Genomic DNA, 22,474 nt, shown 5'->3' with positions numbered 1-22,474 from the left:
CAGAAGTCAAAAATTATGTTAAAAACCTAAGAACTGACCAATAATCAAGGTACTCAAATTGTTCTACATCTGTCGTCTCTCTGTCTCTGTCTCTGTCTCTGTCTCTCTCTCTCTCTCTCTCTCACACACACACACACACACACACACACACAAGAAGGGAAGGGGATAGATCACACACAGAACTAGGAAAACAGTACAGAAGTTCAGACAGGGCAAGTTATAATGACTGGGAATCTCCCAGACCACAGTTATGTGCCCGGTGTGGTGTAAAGATGTGGATTACTAGTTAAACTCTTTCAAGCATTATTGGCCAACATCATGGCTTCTGTAATCAAAGTATAAGATTGAAAGCTGATAGATATTTAACTACAATAGGTATCAATTTCCTTATAAATTTATGTATAATAATACTTCCCTCCTAGGGCTGTGTGAGTGGTCTGGATAAATAAGCTTCAAACAGAGCTGAGTACATCTTAACTAGTTTAGACATGGTTATTATCACTACCTGAAGCTGCCATGTGATGAAATGAAAATGGGCCTTAGGTTCCAGACTCATGTGAAAGAGGGTGCCAAAATGCAGAGTCAGTCCTGTATTTGGGGCCAAACAAGCCAAGGGGATGCGCTGAGAGGCAGTGTGGATGCAGAGGAAAGATCCCGAGGATTCAGACAAGGTGTATTTTGTAAAACTGACTGCGGTTGAACTTCTGTCTACAAACAGGACCACACACATGTTACCTTCTTTGGTAGAAGGGGTGTGTCTGCAGTGCTTCCTGGAACAGAGTTGATTTTCACATTTCTTCAGTAAGTGAACGATTTCCTACCAAACCTACAGATACGCTGTACCTATATAGCTATGAATTTGTGTCCCTTCTGAAACAACTGTATTAACACTGAACATGTTAGCCTGAGTCTCTGCTCATAGCTACACACACACATGCGCGCGCGCACACACACACACACACACACACAGGTACGTCAGCTTGGAAGTAAAACAAGAAAGAATAATAACATTTGCAACATGTCTGTAATTCATATGTCCCTCTGTAGACAAAATGGCTAAAAGGAAAAATTATGACTTAGTTTTCAAAAACCCTTTTTCCTCATTTCCTGATTTTTCAGTATAGAGCAATTAACAGAACTTGTTTGATTTTGTTGTTGTCGGTACTGCTGCTGCTGGTGGTGGTGGGGTGTGTGTGCGCGTGCGAGTGTGTCTGTGCGTGCGTGCGTGTGTGTGTGTGTGTTGTGTGTTGTGTGTAGTAGTAGTACTAGTAGTAGTAGTAGGATTTGGAGTCTCGCAGATGCTAGGCAAGCACTCTTCCACTGAGCAATAGCCCTTATGTACATACATTTATAGCACTTGATGTGCTATATTTACAGGTAGAAAAACAGAGTATTTATCCACAGACAAAGTGACATTTGCGTCATTGTAAGTGGAAGTAAACAAACCAACTTGCCTCTTCATGCTTTTTATTACAAAGTATTTATTCAACAAAACAATATTACAGGAAAAAAAAAAAACCCAGCCATACGGAAGTGAATGAAACTTTGCCATAGAAAAGCCGGTGCAGAGACTGAGTTAGGCTCCACCACCAGGTTCTAGAGCTCCAATTTCAGCCATAGCATGTTAGCATTGATTAGGCAAGCATTAAAAAAAGAAATGTTAATGTTCTTTGGAATCTGTTTTCTGGCTAAATCAGTCCTGTTAAAAACACAGAAGGTGGGGAAACTGAGTTACTATCCATATTTCCAGTTTTCCTCACCACGGTGATTGTTTGGATCCACCAAAAATTACAATATTTTACCATTTCTAATCAGCAGATCCATAATATAGGGTAATCACAGTAGTTGGAAGAAAACAACAGCCAAATTTATAGTCATTGGAACATTTCCAGCCAGCATCTATAGTTTAGAAGTCTACGAAAATTAATTTTGGTTGAAATTCCTGCACATTAATTCCTTTAGTTTCTTTGTAAGAATCTTGTACATCGGGCTGGAGAGATGGCTCATTGGTTAAGAGCACTAGCTGCTCTTCCAGAGGACCAGGGTTCAATTCCCAGCACCCCCATGGTAGCTCACAACTGTCTATAGCTCCAGTTTCAGGGAACCAACCCAACACCCTCCCACAGACAAATGTTCACATAAAATAAAAATAAATCTTAAAAACTTGCACATCAAATACATTCTCCAGCATTTTTAGACACGCAGCCTTGTTTCTGTACCTACGTTTTGGACCAGTCCTACTCTACCCTCAGCTAATGGTATGGCCTAGGCAGCTTCCAGCTTCTCCCTGCTGGTCCTGTGTGCCTGTCTTGACCAGAGAAGAGCTGGAAGAGAGCATTCTCAAAGCACCTCCTGACTCTGACATTGTGTTTAGTAATTACAGCTCCCTGAACCAGCTCCTTTTATTTTAGGGCACATTTGTTCTTTGCTGGGAGGGAGTGGCTGGGATGTCTTTATGGGTTTGGAACTATTTCCATGGCTTTACAGTCAGATGCTCCCCTCCCCCTCCACCCCAGAAAGATGGTCGATTTCAGTAGAAAGTCTCAATTTATAAGTATCTAATCATAAGTTTAGATTTTTAAAAATTCAATTTTTTTCACAAGCTTGTTTTTTAACCCTCTTATAGTCCTTTATTTGGCACCTAGGTTGGAATGACTATTGAGATGCATTTCGGATCTGTTATGTTCCTGCTTGTAGCTGTGTTACATCTCACCTGATTTTAAACTGAAAGTACTTTGAGTTCATAGTCATGCAGCAGCATTTCCCCTTATGCACAGGCGTGCTGCCATCTAGTTTCTGACCCGATGGGGGACTGCTGCCCTCAACAGCCCTAAACCGCAGCACGCCACGCTTCTCAACCACGGCCACTTCCATAGTGGGGCTCCTGGAGAGGTCTCTCTCGTCAGATTGCCTTTATTCTCACCATCAGTTAATACACAAAGCGGGGCTCCTCGGGGACCCTCTCCAGCAAGGCCTTCAGTGCCTCCAGCTTTTTGTGTTACAGTGTGTCTACACACGGGAAGGTACCTGCTGTAATAGAACCATTTCTTTGTTGTTTGAGTTCGTCACTGTCTGTGATCGTGTTAGTCTTAGTTTGTTTTTTTTTTTTTTTTTTTTTTTACCCCCTCTTCTGGGAGGAACTGGGAGCAGATTGCTGGAGATTGTATCCTAACCTCACCACACACTAGGCACACACTCTACTGAACTAAGCCCTAGAACATTCGATTTTCAAATATTAAGTGTCATGCCCACTAGTCTAAAGAAACCCCAACTCCAAGTGGTGATAAAGACGCCAGATGGTTGTGGTTATAGGAACTCAAGAGAGCAGGGATAATATTATGTGCATAGACCCGGGAAGCACCCTTCCAAGTTCTGCTGGTGTGAGCTTAATGTAGTGTTAATATCCCAGAGTAGAAAGGCTGCTGTGAATGGCTAAACGTTTGTCTTTTCAAAAATGCACTTTGGAACATATTCTTTAAAGAATGTTTATTGTCTAAATATGGCTTCGTTCATTCTTATAAAAACATTACTTGGACATTACATTTACTGGATTTCAGGTCAAAAGAGGTCTAAGGCAGTTCTTTCAGTGAAGGGAGTACACTTTGATGTTTTCTACATGTGAAAAGAACATTCTTCTGAGAGCTGTTTGCTGCTGTTTTGTCCTTCAAACATTTTCCCTTAATACTAGAAATACATAAATCATGTACATAAAACTAAATGCAAAGGAAGGCACAGCTGGTTATAGAAGCAGAGTTCAGCATATGCAGAATTAAAGCAATAAAAAGCTTCACATATCCTTATTAGTTATATTGAAAACATTAAAAAGGTTCTTCACTGTCAGTGTTCAACACTTCAGAGCTAAAAGGATAGAAAAACAAAAACATTAAAATCCACTTAATGCAAAACACTTTCATATAGAGCTGAATATATAAAAATGGTTTTTAAAAGGCTAACATACATCTAGGTTATCCATGTTATGAAAAGTGCAAACCAAATTAACAGGGTTTCACAATGTCCTTCTCATGACACAGGTAAACTAGCCCATGGGGACAAACTGGCTTCGTCAGTTTTGAGTCCTTGGTTGCTGCTGCCGCCACTGCCGTCGCCGACAGTCATCATGATTTCTGAGAGCTGGAGGAAAGTAGGACTGGGGACGGAGCTCTGTCCAAACTGGGGAGCGGCACCGGCATGTGACCATTGAGCAGTGTGGGGAACTGTAAGGGACAAGAGGCATTCAGTAATTGCGGCAGATTCACTTTCACGCTTAGACACACCAATGGAGGTCACCGAGAGCAACAGAGGGAGGCCTAGATATGTCCCTACTCTGTGTGCCTAAGTCCTAAACTTCAGATGTTGCTGGACAGCACACTCTACTACTGTTTGTAAGGGGTCTCAGCTACTTAGTGTGCTGATTTGCTTTAAATATCGAGGGGGTGAAACTGGAAGCCAACATTCTGTACATACGAGTCAGTAATCTCGAATTTTGAGATTTGCCGTCAGCTTCCCATAGCAGAGCAAAACGACCCATCAGTACTTGTTTAAAACGAGGACCGGGGAGCTGGACAGATAGCCCAGCAGTTAACAGTGCTCACTGCTCTCCTCACAGAGGGTCTGAGGTTGGTTCCATGGTTCCAGTACCCACACCACATGGCTCAAAACCAATTCCAGTGACAGAGATCTGTTGTCCTGGCCTCGTGAGCATGAACACACACAAATACGTAATTAAAAAGAAAGTGAATCTTTTTGTAAAAGAAAGGCTATCTTAACTTTCACTGACTTGATATCAATGCACTAGATGGAAGCCACAGAAGGGAACAGTAGGACTTGTGTGTTGTTGGTAACTAGAATGGCAGCAGTAGAATGAAGGCATTATGTCTGACTTCGGGGCTTGAACAAATCCTTCAGCTATACTCCTAAATGAAGAAGAAGGAGTAGAAGCATCTTTTTAATATGTGACTGCTCACAGCTACAGTTCTGCATTGCCAAAGATGAAGCGTGTCCAGTTGCTACCAGGTGCTCTCCTAGCTTAACCCCTGTTTAGTCCAGGAAAGTTAAATATTAAACTTCAGCACTGACTATCAGACTACAGAGCCTGGCACGTGGCAGAAGTCCAACAAATATTTGCAGAGTGAGCAAATACTTTTTTTTTAATTTTCAAACTATTTTGGTAACACATCCCATGCCACCTTCTCAGGGGCCGCCATTTCATTGGGTATCTAGGAATAGAAAGTAAGCCTCTTCTTAGCCTCCCTTTATAAATGAGAAAAACAAAGAGGGTCCATTAGTTAAAGGTCATAGCTCATAAGCAAAGCCAGGTTTTGTCTCCAGCTGTACTAAACTGCCCGGCTCCTGTTTTCATTTCTTGAGTGGTAACTGGCATATGCGAGGCTTTCTGCCTTTTCCTGCAGCTTTCGGGTCTTTACATTTTGTGGAACTTTGTCTGCTTCAGTTGTGTTCCTAGATCTATCGGAATGCATCTTATACCATCTAAGCCAAGGGCCGTGTCCTTGTCACCACTCCCACGGTGGCTTCAGGTGAATGGCAGAACTGGCCTTGAGCTTTCATTCTTGAAGAATAGTTGCACCTTCTCTCTTGGACACTCAGCCACCACTTTACTGGTGGTTAGAAGAGCATTGTCTTTGGTTTTAGCCTTTTCCATGTGTTAGAAAATTCCTCTGTATGAACTCAGTTGTCATGCTAATCTCGGTAGGTGCTTTGGATTTTGTTATTTGTTTGTTTGTTTTCCCAGCATGTGTATTGGCTTTTCTCTCACCACATTGCAGCATTCCCAGACCTCCCTCACTTTTGTCCAGTCCATACCCTGGCCGTGAGAGCCACGCCCACTGTAGATGTCTGAACCCAAAGCCTCACAGAACCTGCTCTTTGATGCCGAGTCTGTGAGAGGCAGGCTTAGGAATGCAGAGCTCCTCCATACACTATTGTGTGACCTCAGGTAAATCTCATCTTTGTAGTACAAACACACAGAAGGAACGTGGCTTAGGCTAACGTCCGGCACGCAGCAAGCAAAGCATAACTTAGCAAGCTGATGCATGCCAGCTGGTATCAATAACACCCCCATTTTCTAACCCACCAGCTTTGGTTATACAAAATTTCCAGTACTTACCCTCTTCCTCAAACCCAACTGAAAAGTCTTTCTCTTGCCTCTGAAATGTGTGCTAAACACATGTCTGCTACAGTTCGGATCTATCTGACGGATTTCCCTAACAAACTCATACCTGCAGTGTAAAAAATATTAAGGTGAGAGCCAAAGCTCCTTAGCTCACGGTTCAAAGCCTCTAGCTGCTTTCCCACCTGACCTGTCACCATCCTGCTCCCTGCACCCCTCCTTGTCTGAGCCCCACAAATCTGTTAAGCCCTAGCCCTCTTTCCTGCCTCCGCTCGGGTGGCGCTTTCAGCTTGGGGCCTCTCTTCTTGTCTCCAGCTGGGAAGAGTTCTTCTGTCCCTGCCGTCCAAGCTCCAGGACCTCATCGGCTGCATCTCCGACAGGCCCTGCCACAGAGGCCTAAAACTGTGCCAGGCTGAAAAGTTGCAGGGCACATTCTCAGCTGAAGATGAGCATTCCATACTTGGTCACCTGGCATCTGAAACGGAACTACGCTGTATCTGTCGATGAGGCTCTCACTTCTCACGCAGCCCCGTCTTAAACATACTGCAGATAGACAACATAACCTCTCTGCCTCTGTATTCTTCGCTGAAATCTGCCATATCTGCTCTAATCATGGTTCAAGTACGCTAGCGCACACCTGTATTCCCAGCATTCAGGAGAGCCACTGTGAGTTTGAGGCCAGTCTGGGCTGCAAAGTGAGTTCCAGGCTAGCCAGAGCTGCAGTGTGTGACCTGGGCCAGTCCCTTTCCCTCTCGGGATATTTGTGTAGGAATGCCTTAGCTCCATCGAGGCTTTCCCTAGGGATTTCGATTTGCTTTTCCAAAGATCATACAGGAAACCTACACACTCTGCTTAAAATGTGCTGTAGATTGTGTTTTCTCTTTCATTTACTAACACTCAATGTATGCAAATGGGATTTATTATTTTTATTAATTTCAAAGGGGCACTGTAGTAATCTGAATTCTGAGAAATCCATTTTGATGTTTGTTATTTTTAGTTGGAAGTCTCATTCCTCTTAGCATGGTCACTGTTTACCATGTTTAAAACTGCCCCCTCTGACTTTCGCCATAGTCCATTGCTCTTTTTTCATGAGAAGAGTAATAATAATAAAAGGTACAAAGTTGTTTCCCCTGGTCTCCTGGAACCTCAGGGCACGCAGCCTGTCAGCCATCCAGGCTAAGTTGTAGCCCCATCCCAACCTTCCTAGTTGTTGTTGTTTTTTTGTTTGTTTGTTTGTTGGGGGGGGTTGTTTTGGTTTTTTTATGACTCTTGGAGGGAATTTGAAATATAAGTTAGGAACTCCTAGTTTGCAACAGATCTCAGAATACCTACCGTTCCTATACCAGAGCATCATTAGAAACGTGAATAAAATGTTTTATTAGACCCTGTCCAAGACCTCATGAATCAGAATCCCTAGGGTGGGCCTAGAAACTTACTTGACACATTATCCCTGTGACTCAGGTGCATACTAACTTTGCAGAACCACTGAGTATGTGGTGTGAGTATCTCCCAGCTCCCTAAGGTCCTGACTTTCAATCAACTGTGAACATGAGCTGTGTTTACTGTTGGGAATACTGGAATAGAGACAAAATTCCACCGGTTCCTTGTGGCTTTCCTAGGAGGTGACCAAGGCTTGTACCAATCAGATGGCAGAACTCCCTGCCAGCACTGGAAATGAGAAGCTGTTTATTATTCAAATATTTACTGCTCTCTACAAAAGCTCCATGTTAAATTCTTTAACTATATATAGTGTCGCAGTCATACTCCCAAGGAGCTGCGTAGTCAGTCATGCAACTCCTTCCTGCCCCGGTTCTACCAGAACCTGCCACTTAGGGTTAAAATCGTCACAGTCACCATGTTCACTGTTCTGACTGGAACTGAGCTGTGATGGGACTGGGGGCCAGGGAGAGAAGGAAACCGGATTACTCCTGGGAATATTCACAGCATGACACCCTACTCCCAGCCTGCTAGGAAACCAGAGGCGCATGATAGCAATCAAAACCTCTGGGGCTGTCCCATTCTTCCAGTGAGACCCTAAATCCCACTGTGCATGCACGGTGTTCTTGCAGGGGTGCTCGTTAGAGGAGAGACTTAGCTCATAACTGTGACATTTTGTTGACAGCTGTGCTGTGGCATCTTGTCACTGGGTCATCAGTAATGACTGATTTGTGCACCAGTCGATGTGCTAGATGCTGGGAAATAGCACAGTGTCCAGACGATGGTTCCCGTCATTTGGGGGCCCACTCTCTAGTGGAGTTTGCCAGGTCAACAGGCAGCCATGATACAACACGCTAAATGCAGTGGGAAGAAGGAATTGCCGTGAGTTTGGGGTGAGCCAGACTAAGGCAAGGGAAGCAGGCTAGGTAAGACCAAGCTAGAGCGGGGGAACAAGGAGCTGTCGCCGTGTCCATCTTTGCCTCGTTCCTGCCCCTGCCTGTACCCACACCCTCAAAACAGTAACTCCTAGAGTGACTGAGGGACTCTGAGGAAATACTGACCTCCACATGATAGGGAGTAAGGCTCCTCCTGGAAGATTCCAGAACCTCAATGAATAATGAATGTGTTCACCTAACTCAGGGAGGTCTTCATTATTCTTTAACCATATGCTGCCCAGTATTTTATTTCAAATCTAGGGCTCAGTTATAATTTATAGAATGACACGGGGAACTTCTCCAGTTTGGAAAAACTGTCCACTATTTTTATTTTGTAATGTATTCCAATATGAATATATTGGCTAGTTGGATTCACATTTTAAAGTGCTTTAACTGGGCTTTTATAAAAGCCAGTTTTTTTTTAATTTTAAATAACTTCTGCAGTAAATTTCCAGTTTTCCCAGGTTACTGGGAAACCCACGTTAGGATTCCTGACATGTGCACACCTTTCCTGCCTCATTGAGAGTGTCAGTCTCTAAAGGGCTGTGCAGCCCAATCTTCATGAAGTCCCCTTGGAAACTTACCACAGTAACCAAGTATGTGTGGCATTTAGAGAAAAGCCACCGATGGCCCATGTTGAAAAGTTACTTCCAAACACTTACCTGGAAAAGTGTGTTTGGCCCTTGCAGCCTTGCAGGACTCAGGGGAGCAACAGGACTAAGGCTGCTCCAGAAATGTATGCTGGAGAGCAGCGGACTCGGGGTCAGCAGCAGTCCATTTGGTGTCTAGAAGACAAGGCAACAGGCAGGTCTTGATGGGGGCTTCACCTAACGCCAGCCATGGCGTTAGATGCACTAGCCATGAACAGTGAACCAAATCTTGCCTTCTCCAGGAAACTGGATAACTTACGTTCCGTCTGCATGGCTATGCAGTTTTCATTTTCTTAGTACTAATTTTATCCACAGGTCGTAGGCAAGTCATCTTGCCTAAACATCCTGGTGGAAAAGGCAGGTTTGCAGCAGCTTCAGCCCCCCCCCGCTCCCAGTAAACCACGAAGTGTACAGACATAGATAGCAGCATCCTGGGGAGGGGCTTCCTTTCTTATCAAACTATTTGGTCACAGTGGACACCTATTGCTTACATGGGCACACACATGTTCATCAAAGTCTCCTTGGGCTTCACTGCCTGCTATCAACAGCCCTTTGATAATTGACATTCAATTAGCATGGGTCTGCAGCAGCAACTTCAGAACCCTGAGCTGATTTTAAAGACTTCCCCCTGGATGTGGGGCTGGGAAGAATTCATTGCCCTGGCGGTGGAAAGTAGGGTTGGAGAGCCAGAGCTTAGCATTTCTTAGAAGTGACAGGACTGGCATTTGCTTACCCACACTCGGCAGGAGTCCTGGCCCACAAGCCAGCTAAAGGGCAGGAGAAACAACCCGCCCAGGCCAGTAAATCTGCACAGCTTTTCTTCTCAGAGAGGCAAGCTCCCTGACTCAGGGTGTCTGCACCTCTGGTGACCAGAAGGAGCCCCTCAATAAGACTCTTTGTGTAAGAATACAGCAGAGGCGCCAGCATTTCAGATTGCATCATGCTGGACGCGGCCGTGTTATTTTTTCCTAGAACTGGCCTCAGCAGCTTCAATAATTATCAAGAGCATTTGAGCTTAAACCTAAATTGAAAGGTTTGCTCTGTTCAGCGGGAGAGAGACAAACATCCAGTGGTCTTCCAGCTGAAGTGCTGAAAGGTAAACAAATTGAAACCAAGTTATTTGAGTCTTTGGCTCCATGGCATTTCCTTCTACATACCGAATGGCCTACGAGGTTACTAGGATAAATACGTGTTTTGAGTCAGTGCTCCATTTGTTTCTAGTCCAGGCAGTTTCACAAGCATGCTAGGCCAGCTGGCCTCACGGTTAAAAATTAATGAGCTCTGCCAGGGTTCCCGTATCAGAGCCTCTACTCACTAGTTAGACAACCCGAGACAAGCAACCTAGCTTCTCTGGGCCTCGATCTTAATGTATTCAATGGGAAGAATGAAAACGCATGCTATTATTGCAGGGTTGCTGGGAAGATAATCTAATCCATCTGAAACTCCGTGTGTGTGTGTGTGTGTGTGTGTGTGTGTGTGTGTGTGTGTGTGTGTGTGTGTGTGTCCAACAGAAATGTCAAGACTAAGAGACTCAAGTCATGGTAAGTCTTAATATCTTTGTGAACTAGTGAATCAGTAATAAATACAAAATGTATCTGACACACTCACTGGATGGACTTTATCTATTCATGGGAGAAATTCTCAGCTGGGTACTGAACAGTCCTGTGAAACCAGCTCTGCAGGTATGTTGGGCTCCAGTCCACAGACTCAGGTGACCTGAGAGCTAATATTTACATGATACCCCAGAGCCAGGTTCGAGCTAGTGTGTCACATTAACATTTAATAACCAGTGTCAGGGCCTTCTGGTTTACCCTCAGTGAAGACTTCTCCAAGTCTACATAGTCTTCTAAACCATACGGGACAGCTACCTTTTTGCTACCCAAGGCCACATGCTCATTCCTCTGTACAATAATGTAAAATAGAGGACTTCTGTTTCCATGGTTGACAGTTCACATTCCTTCTGGATTTGAGGTGTTTGCACATTTGTTTCCAAGTAATACAGGATGTACTTAGAATGCAGTGGCCTTCTGTTCCTCATGGTAATACATCTGAAATGTCTTCTATAATTTATGCAAATCAACACTGTGAAATGACTTCATTCACTCCCCCTCCGATTGCTGTTCTCTCTGGAGATCCTGTGGCCTTAAAAGAAGAGCTGCTTGGGAACTTGGAAGGGGAACTTCCGAAACAGTCTTGCCTGGGTTACCTCAGGACAATGCGGAGCCTCCACTGCCTGCCCTGGAGGAAAGAGTGCCTGCCCGAAGAGACTGGGGCTTGGGGAGAGGAGAGCTAAAACACAACCCATGCTGCTTTCTTCCCCTCCACCTGGAAGGAGTCCCTGGTCCAAGGGACAGACACCCAAGGTCAATGGACAGTCGTTTACAAGGAAGAGGGGTTTCCCACAAGGACCTCCTTTCTCTTCCTCCCCATTCAACTCCACTTAACACCACGCCCCCCCCCACCTTACACACGTGACCTTTAGCAATAGAAGCTGGTCTCATCCAGATGTGTTGCACCTGTGTGTCCTGGTCCCTGCATCTCGTCCTTCAGCCTTTTCTACCCATCTCCCTTTGCCCATCTAAAGTGCCACCTTCTTGCCCCTGGCCCCCACTTAAGTGAATGGGGTTTGTCCCCATAGCCTTTGGAGACATTGTCCACTGTTGTCCTGAGTGCGCAGCTCCCAAGTGCTTGATGAGCTCCAGAACCTTTCAGCTCTGTGCTCTCCTGTCTGAACCCAGGACAAGTCTCACTCAGTATCCGGGCTCCTCCCAGCACTTCTCACCCCGCCCCCTCCTCACCCTAACCCTCCCCCTCCCACAGGCTGGGCTTTGCTTCCCCCGGCCTGACCTCTATACAACTCAGCCATTTTGGCTATGCTGGTCTCTTGGCCCACGCCACCTCTCTTAGTAGGCAGCTCCTCTCTTGCTCTCCCTCCCCATCTCCTCTCACGGTTGGTTGAGTCTGCCAACCACGACCAGCCTGGATTCTTCCCTCTGCCTGCTTTCTCCCTTGTATCTACAATAAAGTCGTCTCCATATTTTAGGAGTAGTCGTGCCCTCTTATTTCATTTAGCTTCTCCGCCTGGAATGACCCACATGTTCAAAGCTGAACTCATCTTTCATATCCACTGCTTCTTAAGGCTTCAGTTTCTGCAGGCAGTACCATCAGTTGGGTATCGATATATACACCAACCGTGGCTGAAAGAATTTGCAGAAGCAAGGAAAACCCAAGACATGATTTCTGCACACATGGCCCTGCCCACCGCTCAGCATCCAGTCACCAGGGCACAAATAGTGCCTTCCTGGAACTCACTTTCTATCTCTTCACTTCATCTGGGCTGCATTCAAAACCCAACCAGAATGTCACTCAACCAGTGATACTCTCCAGCTCTTCCTCTAATACCCAGAGCTCTTCTACATCCTTATGCCATGCTCTTCTCAGCCCATAGTGCTCCTGGAAAGATTCCTGCTGCTTCCTTAATGCCTGACCCAAGTGTGACACCCCCCTCCCCATAGCAACTCTCAATGTTCTTTCACTCCTCTGGGAAAATTAATCCCTTCTCCCTAAACATTCCCTTGGTGACGCCTCCTAGCTCTCAGGGACCATTCCACCCAGCCTTGTATTCCTAACTCTAACCTTAGCAGCTTACACAGGGGTGGTGCCCCTTCACCGTTAGGGAACTGAGCCAAATGTTCTTGCTGCTTGTGCTCTTCAGGTCTCCTCTGCTGGACATAACTGTCTTGTGTGTGCGTGTGCGTGTGTGCGTGGGTGTATGTGTGTGTGTGTGTGTGTGTGTGCACGTGCTTCATCATTGCTAGGTCCTGAGACTGTAAAACTGGTCACTTCTTGTGTCCTTTTTATGTCTTGCAAAATTAATGTTCAGTGGTTACTTGTTAACTCTAATAAGGAATTTGTGTTCCACTTGGCTTATGCCTCTTGAATCTGTTAATGCCCTATCAAATCATGTCTGAACTTCTGAGGCAGGTTTCGTGACCCTAAATTATATATTGGCCCAAATTCTTTCCTTTGTGAGCAGCACCTATAAGCTCATGAGAACTAGAACTGTGTCTGTCTACTAGCCATGGGCAGCAAGAAGGTGCCTGGGTGTTTTTCAGTGACTAGCTCTGAGAGAACTCATCACAAAGGGGAGGCATTCTCTACACGACAGATAGAAGAGAATGTGCAGGGTCTTCTCAGTGGCAAGTGTTTGCTGATGTCTAGAGCGGTGCTTGAGACACTAGGAAATCAACCAGACTTTAGGAAAAAAAACTAACACATGCACCTTAAAAGTGACATAAGAGGCAAACAGACTCTATTATAATGGCACCCCAGTTAAACATTATTTTAGAAAAGTTGGGTCAGTGGTAAAAGCATTTGCACCAAGCCAAAGTTCAGTCTGGGGGGTCTCATGTATTGGAAGGAAAGAACCAACTCCTACAAGTTGTCTTCTGACCTCAACCTGTGCTCCATGACACATATGTCCCATCGTCACACATGTAGTAAAGTTAGTATATATGTGTGTGAATAAATAAGGTGTAATATATATACACATACACACACACACACATATATATATATGTATATATATATATATATATACATATATATATATATTCCCTGAAGTGCCAGTCGCTGGAAAGCCACAGAATTGTCTGAATTCAATAAAAACATAGTCTTAAAGACTTTAAAAGAGGACCAGAATCCCATAAGAGTTACTGCAGTTCCGATCTGAAGGAAGGGGATAAGGAGAATCTCACACATCCCATGGAAGGCAGTGATGGAGCCTGAGGTGAGATAAAGAGGCAAGAGGGACCAACAGGAGGGGAGAGGAGCATCAAGGGGACCCAGGGAACCCAGGGCACAGGCAGGGAGCCAAGAACCTCCGCAGCTTCTACTGCAAAGACCTCCCACAAGGAAGTTCTCTGCCTGTAGGGAAGGCCATTGTGAACAAAGCTGGAGGCTTGGCTGGGGCAGTGTTAACAGAATAAGAAGGAAGTCGAACAACCCTTGAGGGAAGAGAGAGGAAAAAAAACCTGTTTTTCTTCTAAAGCTAACGTTAGAAAAGACAGGAAGATGGAACCACCCCAGAAGTGGGCTGGCGGACTGGATGCCTGCATTCCGGTTGCCCCAGACTCCCTGTTTCTGACTCCGGATCAAAACTGTCTCACCACCCCATAATAAAGGAAGTAGACTTTAGCATTTCCAACCTAGCAGGCTGTCTCCCCCTCAGTCAGCACTAATCAGGGCAGCTGCTGAGCAAACACCCTGAGGCCTGCAAACTCAGACTCTGACAGAGAGCGCCTGCCCGCGCTAAACGGATCTGATTTCATCATCTTGCACAGTACAGGTGATATGAACACAAGTCTTGGCAAAAGTGGGAAACCCAAAGCATCAGCCTTGGGGTCTGAAGTGGCTTCCCCTGGGGGCAGGGAGTGGGGTGGTGGTGCCCCTGGGGGCAGGGGTGGGGTGGTGGTGGACAGGGGCAATGGGACACAAATGGAAAATGGCGGGAAGGGAGACAGATGAAAGCAAGGTGCAAAGGACAGAGTCAGAAGCTCCAGCTGGCGCCTTCCGCACTGCCAAGGTGCCTGGCCAGAGGCCAGGGAGCCTTCACACCCCAGCTCCTCCGCTCTGCCTTCCATTTGGGAGCTTGTGCCAACAGTGACAGCACGCAGCCCTGCTTTTTGGCAACATTCAGACAGGACCTCTGGGGCTGAGCTCTGAGGCCCCCGTTTCTCTGAACCTGTCTGACTTTTGCTCGAGTTTTTCAGTTCCTTGCAGTCCCTTGTTGGAGATGGTCTTAACTGTGTTGGTAACTTGTTTATTATAAATTTATAGCAAGAGTGATGTCCCCCGGCTCTTTATAATTCCTGTTGCTAAAGGCATCACAAGTGTCCCTGCCATGAGGTGGCTCTGGCCCTAAGGGAGTGGCAGAATCCTGCTGGCTTTCTTTTCTTCACATCCAGTTGGAGATGAAGAGTTCAAATCTGAACTTGGACCTTACGAGGTGCACGGAAAAGGACAGTGATCATGTGACACGTGTGTCAAGGCTCCGCACTTTTAGGGGCTGGGTTAGCAGAGCACAGACTTCCTCGCTCAGGGCAGAAGTTTAGAGGGTGTTCTCACAGGTGACCAAATGCTGTGTGCCAGCCGGGTCCCACTTCACAAAGCACCCTGCAGGAGAAAGGAATGCTGCCATAGCCGAGGGAAGTGCTAAGGTGGGCAAGGGAGCCAGCCCATGAGCCCGGGAGTGAGCCCTCCCTCGTGAAGGGTTCAGCAGGGCATCTATCCATTCTGCTTCTGAACCCCACCCCCAAGAGGGAGAGCCAAGGAGGGGTGGGAGAGCCCAGGAGGGGTCGGAGAGCTTCTGGAGCAAACTGTTGGAGGAATCTTCTCTACAGATCTAAATCTTAGCTGACCTCAAGTGTAGCCTGTCCTGAAGGACCTAAGGCCTGGCAGGATAAACCTGAGTGGCTTGTCTGGTCCCAGATAAGCCACCAACGGCTGATGGAAGGCAGGTATGACGGAGTTTTAGTGTATCGCTGCCCTTCTCTCCCTCTCTGTTGCCTGCCCACAGCCGCACGAGGAGCAGAGCCCATACTCCAGGAACATAAAGGAATGTCCCCAAGCAGCCTCCTTCCAAACTCTCATTCTGACTCTCCCAGGAAGCCTGGGCCCATTCCTTACTCTCCTGGTCCTCACTCAATGAACTTGGAGTTCTCTCAACTTGACTCGAAGATGGCTGAGACACACAGGCCTCTGCCACAGAGCCTGGCTTCCCTAAGCATTCTCTCCAGGCTCTAGAGGAGAGCTTCTGTCTCCTGGGATTAATGCTTTGTCCACGTGTTAGGGTCCCTATCTCCGTCAGGGCCCCTCTACCCCTCACCTGCCCTGCCCCACTCGGCCCCTCTGAGAGGTCCACCCCACTAAGTTCCCAGTAGCTCGGGCCAAAGCCACAGTAGAAGCCTGGGCAATTTTCCCTGAGATAGCCAGGGCTACTCAGCTCAGAGTAGGTGACAGAGGTTCACGGAGAACACAGGCACAGCTGGAGGTGACTTGGCCTGGCGCTAGACCACTCTCAAGTGTACAGTCAGGAGCACTAAAGCCAGACTGCCCACCTGGTGGCTCTGATGCATTACTGGCCCGAGCCGCTTCTTGCCTGTTGCCAGGCAGCCTGGCTTTGTTGGGGAATGCTAATTTTGGAATGCATTTGCACCTTCCAACCTATCACAGAGTCCTGGGCCTGTCCTCAGTAATGAGTGCTATTACTGCCACTTCACAAGAGTAAGCTGTCATGTCACCCCTGGGAAGCCTTGCAAAGCAAAGTAGGGAAGAGTTGCTGGCAGCTGGTCTGCAGAAACCATGGGCTGCTATCAGGGTAAAACAGCTGGTTCCCCCCTGTGGGGTGGCAGAGTGCTTAGCTTCACAGTGGATGCTGGAGGCAGACAAAACAGGCTCAAAGCCTTGCCTGTTACTTTTAGCTATGGAATTGGGTCAAGATACTTCACCTCTGTACCCCAGTCACCTCAGCCAGGCGGCTGCAAAGACAACAGTAGTCACACCAGGGGGCTGCTACGTCATGGGTGGCAAGCTGTGTGGCGTGTGGCGGGTGTCTGGCACATGCAAAGAATTTGGTGTCTACTGTTGGGGCCAACAAAGACAGCCGTGACGAGGACAGAGGCAAAGCCCAGAATTCTGGCCCTCTACAGCATGTGAGAACACGGAGCCACGAAGCTTCAGGATGACAATGCCTGCCAGTTAGTTGGAGCTGGCTAGGTAGGGGAGCATGGCCACCATCCCAATGTGCTATCACTATACGGCATCACACAGAGATGCTGCTCACTGTGCCACACCTCAGTGGGGGGACAGATGCAGAATCTAAGCCTAAGTTTCTAACCTCTGCCACTAACACGCATCTCTTCTGGTCTGCAATCACTTCTTCTGTCTGTCCTGCAGCTGAACCAGACACCACTAAGTGCCTCCAGAAAATTATGTCATAAAAACTTCCTACGGTCTAAAAACCCCCAAAGTGCAAATGTCCCCAAGATCTGCCCGCCCTCATAGGCTGTGTGCATGATCCTCTGAGGGTTACTCTGGGTCACAGAGAGCAAATGTCCCTCTGTTGCCAGGATACCAAACCTTTCCTTGTGTGTACCTCTCAGTATACACAGTGACTTTGAGACACTGGCTAGGGGGTAACTCTTGAGGTGGATGGGGTGACTCTTCTGGCTTTCCCATGGGACCACGGGGACAGTGTTTACCTGTGCGGTGAAGAAGGCTGGAGTGAGGGATCCTGAGGGGAGGGCTGGGCTGTTGAGGGCGATGGAGCCGATGTCGCTGCCGGAGAGCAACAGTTGAGGTGCAGAAATTTCCAAGCCTTTGGGTTTTTTGCCTTTTGGGGGAAGAGACGGAGACTTGGATTTGGAGCCCGATGACAGATTTAAGGGTTCCAGAGAATCCGAGTCATGGCAGGCTGCCTCGAGGAAGAGGCTTCTGTGTTCGGAAGGGAGGGGAGAGTTGGGGGACAGGGATGGGGACCGAGATGAGGAGGGTGATGCCGACGAAACGCTGGCAGCAGCATTTGGCAACATTAAAGAGGAGATCTTGGCTGAGACAGATGAGGCCAGGAAAGCAGAGGCTGCCGCCGCCTCGGATGTGGAAGGCAGGGACACCACAGGCCTGGTGATGTGCTTGTCGGTTTTATTGGTCACAAACCTGATCACAGTCCTGACTTCTTCCACAGGGGGGCTGTCGTCACAGGGCTCCTCCAGCTTCTCGGTCTTGATGGCCTTGAAGGCCTCAGGAGGGCTCTGCAGGGAGTTGACGGTGAAGGAGGAGTACAGGCCCGAGTGGATGTATTCGTTGCGGCTGGCGCTTTTGAGGGCAGACAAGCCGTGCTTGTGGACCTCTCGGCCTTCCGGGGACACCTTACAGTCGCTGTCCTGCAGCAGGAGGCTCTCCCGACTGATCTCCACAGCGTGAGGATCCATTTTTAGGATATCCGGGAAAGAGACGAACTTGTACACAAACTTCTGCCCAATCACTTTCTTGATGATGTTCTGCGAATACAAAAGCAGACGTTTAAAATGGGTGAGCCAGAGACGCGGAAGGAGGGCGCGCTGGAATGGTGAGACGTTGGCAGCAGAAGTGACAGAGTGAGTGTCCCTGTGTCCACGGGGTGGCTAGAGCAATGATGTCAGAGACCGGAGGCTCCCGATTGCACTCTGGTTCTGCTGTGCTCTCCAGTCTTTGGCAACCTCCTCGTCTGTATTAGTTGTGATAGTTTTGGAATAGCAGAAGCTACCACTGAGTTAGCACGTATTGTGTAGCTGAGATGACTCATACCTTAGCTCCCAGAACTTGCACGGTAATCCTACAAGCAGGTTTTCTTGTTCTTGTTTCACTGTCAGGAAACAGAGCTGGGGAGGTGGCTCAGTGAGTAAACTTCATGGGGACTGGATTTCAGATCGTTGGCACCCACATAAAAGCTGGTCGGGTGTGGCGGCCAGCATTTGGGATACAGGGGATCTCTAGCGCAAGCGGACGAGTTAGATGAGCCTAATCCATGAGCTCCACATTCAGCAAGAGTTCCTACCTCAGTAAGTAGAGAATAACCAAGGGAGACATCTGGTGTCAACTTGGTGCCTATACACACATGTATGCGTGTGTACTCACATACCGCATATACCCAGACACGCTTGCACACACCACATACACATGCAAAAACCCAAAGGTTCTAAGAATTAGGAAACGCACTTTCAGCATTGTGGTGACTCACACAGCAAGGGAGTACTTCTTTAACCCTAAGACAGTGCTGTCTTACCTGCTGCCTCTGGTTGCTCAGAGAGTGCAATGGAATAATAACGGGAAATACTCTGCTACAAAGCGCTGGGGAGGTGTACGTTATCGCTTCCTGGCAACACAACATTTTCTTCAGTCAGGCAGCCATTTCTGGCAAGAAAGCCACTGGAGGGAAACAAATTGCCTGCTTGGATATTTATGGCATTCGTTTCATATTCTTAGTTGCTAGTGTCTACTTCTGGCTCTCCAGTTAAGGCTTCATTCCTCTAAGATGAGGATGTACATGAAAAATGAAAATCACTGTCAAGGGAAAAGTTTTCTCAGCCCGTGACAAAGTGGATTTTATATGGAAGGCTATGCAGGTCTTAAGGCTAATGGGGTCGGGAGAGCAGTCCTGCAGAGCCTACCCAGTTCCTTGTCTGTCTAGCAAACGCTTGCTGTAGGTCTTGCCTTGTAGTTGACTCTTAAGTCCTAAGGTACTCCAGGGAGAAAAAGATTGGCTTCCCTCTGGCTCAAACAGCCAGCACTACTCTATGGGGAAAGGACCCTGAAGGTCTCCTTAGAAGCCCTTCCTCCTAAGCCTCGTGAAATATACCATATAAGGAAGAAGCACTTTATTGATTGAGCTTGGCACAAGTCCAGCCATCAGCTGTATAAATCCCACAGCAGCCCTCACGGACAAAGAAGGTAGCATCCTTCCCCTGCCAAGACAAGCAAGTGCGGAGGAGCCACAGCCCCAGACTGCCAAGATCCACTGGCGCTAACGCCAGAACCTTTCCACATCCCACAAGGGGAAAGAAAGCACAATACACCCCGGCCAAGAGGTCTCCATGCGTTCTGACCCTCCTTGGGTGGTCATGGCTTATCCTAAGTATGAGCATGTTAGCTTTTTGCCTGCTACCTTCTTTCATTTTTTTCCCACTCCTTCAACAACTCGAAAGAAGGACCCATTTTCCAGTCACTGAGATGTTCAACAAGAAATTCCCTGAGGCAGTTTTTTTTTACAGGAGGCATGCAAGGTCCCTGTGCAGGAAATCCCAACCACATGAACCCCAGAGAGAGACCTTACCCAGCACAGCACACAAATGTGCCCTTGCCTAGGGACAGGTCAGGTTGGTGTCGAAGCTGAACAGTCCCATGGCTGATATGCTGGGGCTCTGGCCTGCAATTCACCTTCCCAAATCCCATGACTCTAGCTGACCTAGCTCCCACACCCCAGGCTGGCAAATCTTCAGAGCAATGGGGAAAACAAAAAGTTTCCACCAGCTGCTTGGGGTAGGGGTGGGGGGCATCTCTACTGAGAACAGCACCAGGCCTGGGTAGAGACCAGGGAAAGATTAAACAGGGGAGTCCTGTCTGACCCAAGCCATTCCTGTCACAAAGGTGTATGCAGCATGGAGCTTCCTCTGCTAAAACTGCTGCTGTTTATATTATATATAATACATTTCATTTTATTTATAGCTCATAATTCCTTCCTCTTTGGGAGAAAACTATATTTTTCTTCTCAACCACTTTGAATATTCATCTAAATTGAGTGAACTTATTGAGTCTAAATAATCACCCAGGAGGAGCAGAGAAACTGTTACTTCAACTGGCCAGTCTCACAAACTAACTTTTTAAAAGAAATCATTAATTTTTAAAAAGTTTTAAGTCTCTCCTCAAAAAATGAGTTGAGGTTTAAAAGTCAGCCACAGACAGACAGCTGCTAGCTCCTGGCTCACATGCCTTCCAGCTGACAAACATATGATACAGACCTAGAATTGAGTATTACCCAGCCACAAGAAAGCAGGGAGGGCCGAGACATGCTACAGTAGGAACAGAGGCCCTTATGCTAAGCGATTATAAAGACTCCCCATCATATCGTCCAATTATATGAAATGTATGGGATGGAAAATACCCACCATAGGCTGGCATGGTGGCACAGACCTGTAACCCTGAGGCAGAAGGGAAGGTTGAGATTAGCCTGGGATGCACGGTGAAACTGTCTCAAAAACCAAACATAAGGAGAAAAAAGAAAAGGAGAGAGAGGAGAGAGAGAGACAGAAGGGGGAAGCCATACAATCAGAGTGGAGATTTTGGTTACCCAGGTCTGAGAAGGTCAGGGAAGCCATGGATGGTTTCTTCAAGCTTTGGACTGGCCACAGCAATGACTGCTCTGAGTACAAGCCTCAGCCACTGAGCTACAAACAGCTTTCATGAGTCAGGTGACCAGCCTGGGGATTATGTCTCAATAAAACTGTTTTCTAAGAATGCAAAGGACCTACTATGTGTGTTCATTAGAAGACAGTGGGCATGCTCCGCTGCTCCGTGGTAATGGTCTCATTTGCTAAACCCTGCTCTGCGGAGAAAAAGTGGAAACAAGGGTTGGGCGTGGTTGGGGAGATGCCTCAATGGGCAAAGGGCTTGCTGTGCAAGCATGAAGACCTGAGTTCAGATCCCCAGCACCCACATAAAAACCCAGGTGCCTGTGACTGCAGCATGAGGGGAGGGGGCGGAGACAGAAAAATCACTGGGACTCACTGACCAGCCAGTCTAGCCAAAAGGATGAATTGCAGGTTCTGAGAGAGACAGTGTCTCAAAAAATTAGGTGGAGAGCTACTGAAGAAGGCATATGAAGCCAACCTCTGACCTCCTCATGTACACACACAATTGAGTGCACTCTGCACAGGCATGTGTGAACACACACACACACACACACACACACACACACACAGACCCCAAAGCAGAAAAAGTGGCAAGGGGGGGCCGTGTCAGTCTGGAAGCCCCACAGCAGGACATTAGAAGGGCCTCTGAAGAAAGTTCACCAGTGTTGTGTAGATGGATTGGATACGAAGCCACAAGGAAGAAGTCTGACTGTCGTTAAGAGCAAAGACGGGCTCGGCCTCTTTAAAGACCAGCCTGCAAGGTGGATTCCGTCAGGCTCCTCAGCCACAGGGAAGGCTGAGAACGGAGCAAGGCGAGGATGACGGGGAAGGAAGGGCAGGGTACCAGCATCAGAGAGACGCTTCCCGGTTTGTCAGGGGCTCAACATCATGACAGAAACTGGCAGGGGAAATCCACAGCTGGGGCAGGAGAAGAACAGTGGAGGGGGGTTGGGGGGTGGGGGGGTTGGGGGGTGGCTAAAGCAACGGCTCTTCCATTTCCTGCTAGGGCAGATCTCAGGAATAAGAGGGACTGTGGCTATCTGCAGACCTCGCTACTGTTCCGAAGGAACATTTCTTACCTAGTCAGCTGGGAAAACACCATGTGGGCAACAACAGTAGCTAGGGTTCACTGATCAAAGAACTCGAAGCTATTAACCCATTAAGCTTCTGTGCAATTATTACCCCGTAGGACAGATGGGGAAACTGAGGTTCATGGACTATAAACAACACACCATCAGAAACTCATGGTTGGAAAATCTGGCTCCTGAGTGCTTGGCCAGAAACGAAGGGGATTTACATCAGCCAAAGCAGATCGGCATTGGGCAGTGCTCTTGCTATGGTAGGTGATGAAGACATTTTGAAGATGTCTGCTTTCCACCC

The 22,474-nt window shown here is 47.4% G+C and overlaps 1 protein-coding gene across 7 annotated transcripts in view; it reads right to left on the bottom strand.

The window, feature by feature from the left end:
- Positions 1-3,471: 3,471 nt before the first annotated feature.
- Positions 3,472-22,474, bottom strand: part of Elk3 (ETS transcription factor ELK3) — a 61,315-nt gene continuing 42,312 nt past the window's right edge. Inside the window, exons 3-6 of one of the 7 annotated variants that reach the window (XR_005880528.1) lie at positions 17,865-18,208; positions 17,411-17,541; positions 9,162-9,284; positions 3,472-3,858 (exon numbers count right to left, since the gene is read on the bottom strand). Coding sequence is in view for 5 of the 7 variants with exons in the window: in XM_040755047.1 (XP_040610981.1) it covers positions 4,116-4,214; positions 9,162-9,284; positions 17,411-18,208 (1,020 nt within the window). In the remaining 2 variants the exon portion in view is untranslated. Of the gene's footprint in view, positions 4,215-9,161; positions 9,285-13,444; positions 15,324-17,410; positions 18,209-22,474 lie in introns of those variants that run through there. The other 6 variants (XR_005880527.1, XM_040755048.1, XM_040755047.1 and 3 more) reach the window with 6 other exon arrangements.

This window comes from Mesocricetus auratus, unplaced genomic scaffold (genome assembly GCF_017639785.1).
Source record: "Mesocricetus auratus isolate SY011 unplaced genomic scaffold, BCM_Maur_2.0 Super-Scaffold_100011, whole genome shotgun sequence".
Lineage (NCBI taxonomy): Eukaryota > Metazoa > Chordata > Mammalia > Rodentia > Cricetidae > Mesocricetus > Mesocricetus auratus.
The sequence above is the reverse complement of the archived record's forward strand: the minus strand, read 5'-3'. Positions and strand labels throughout refer to the sequence as shown.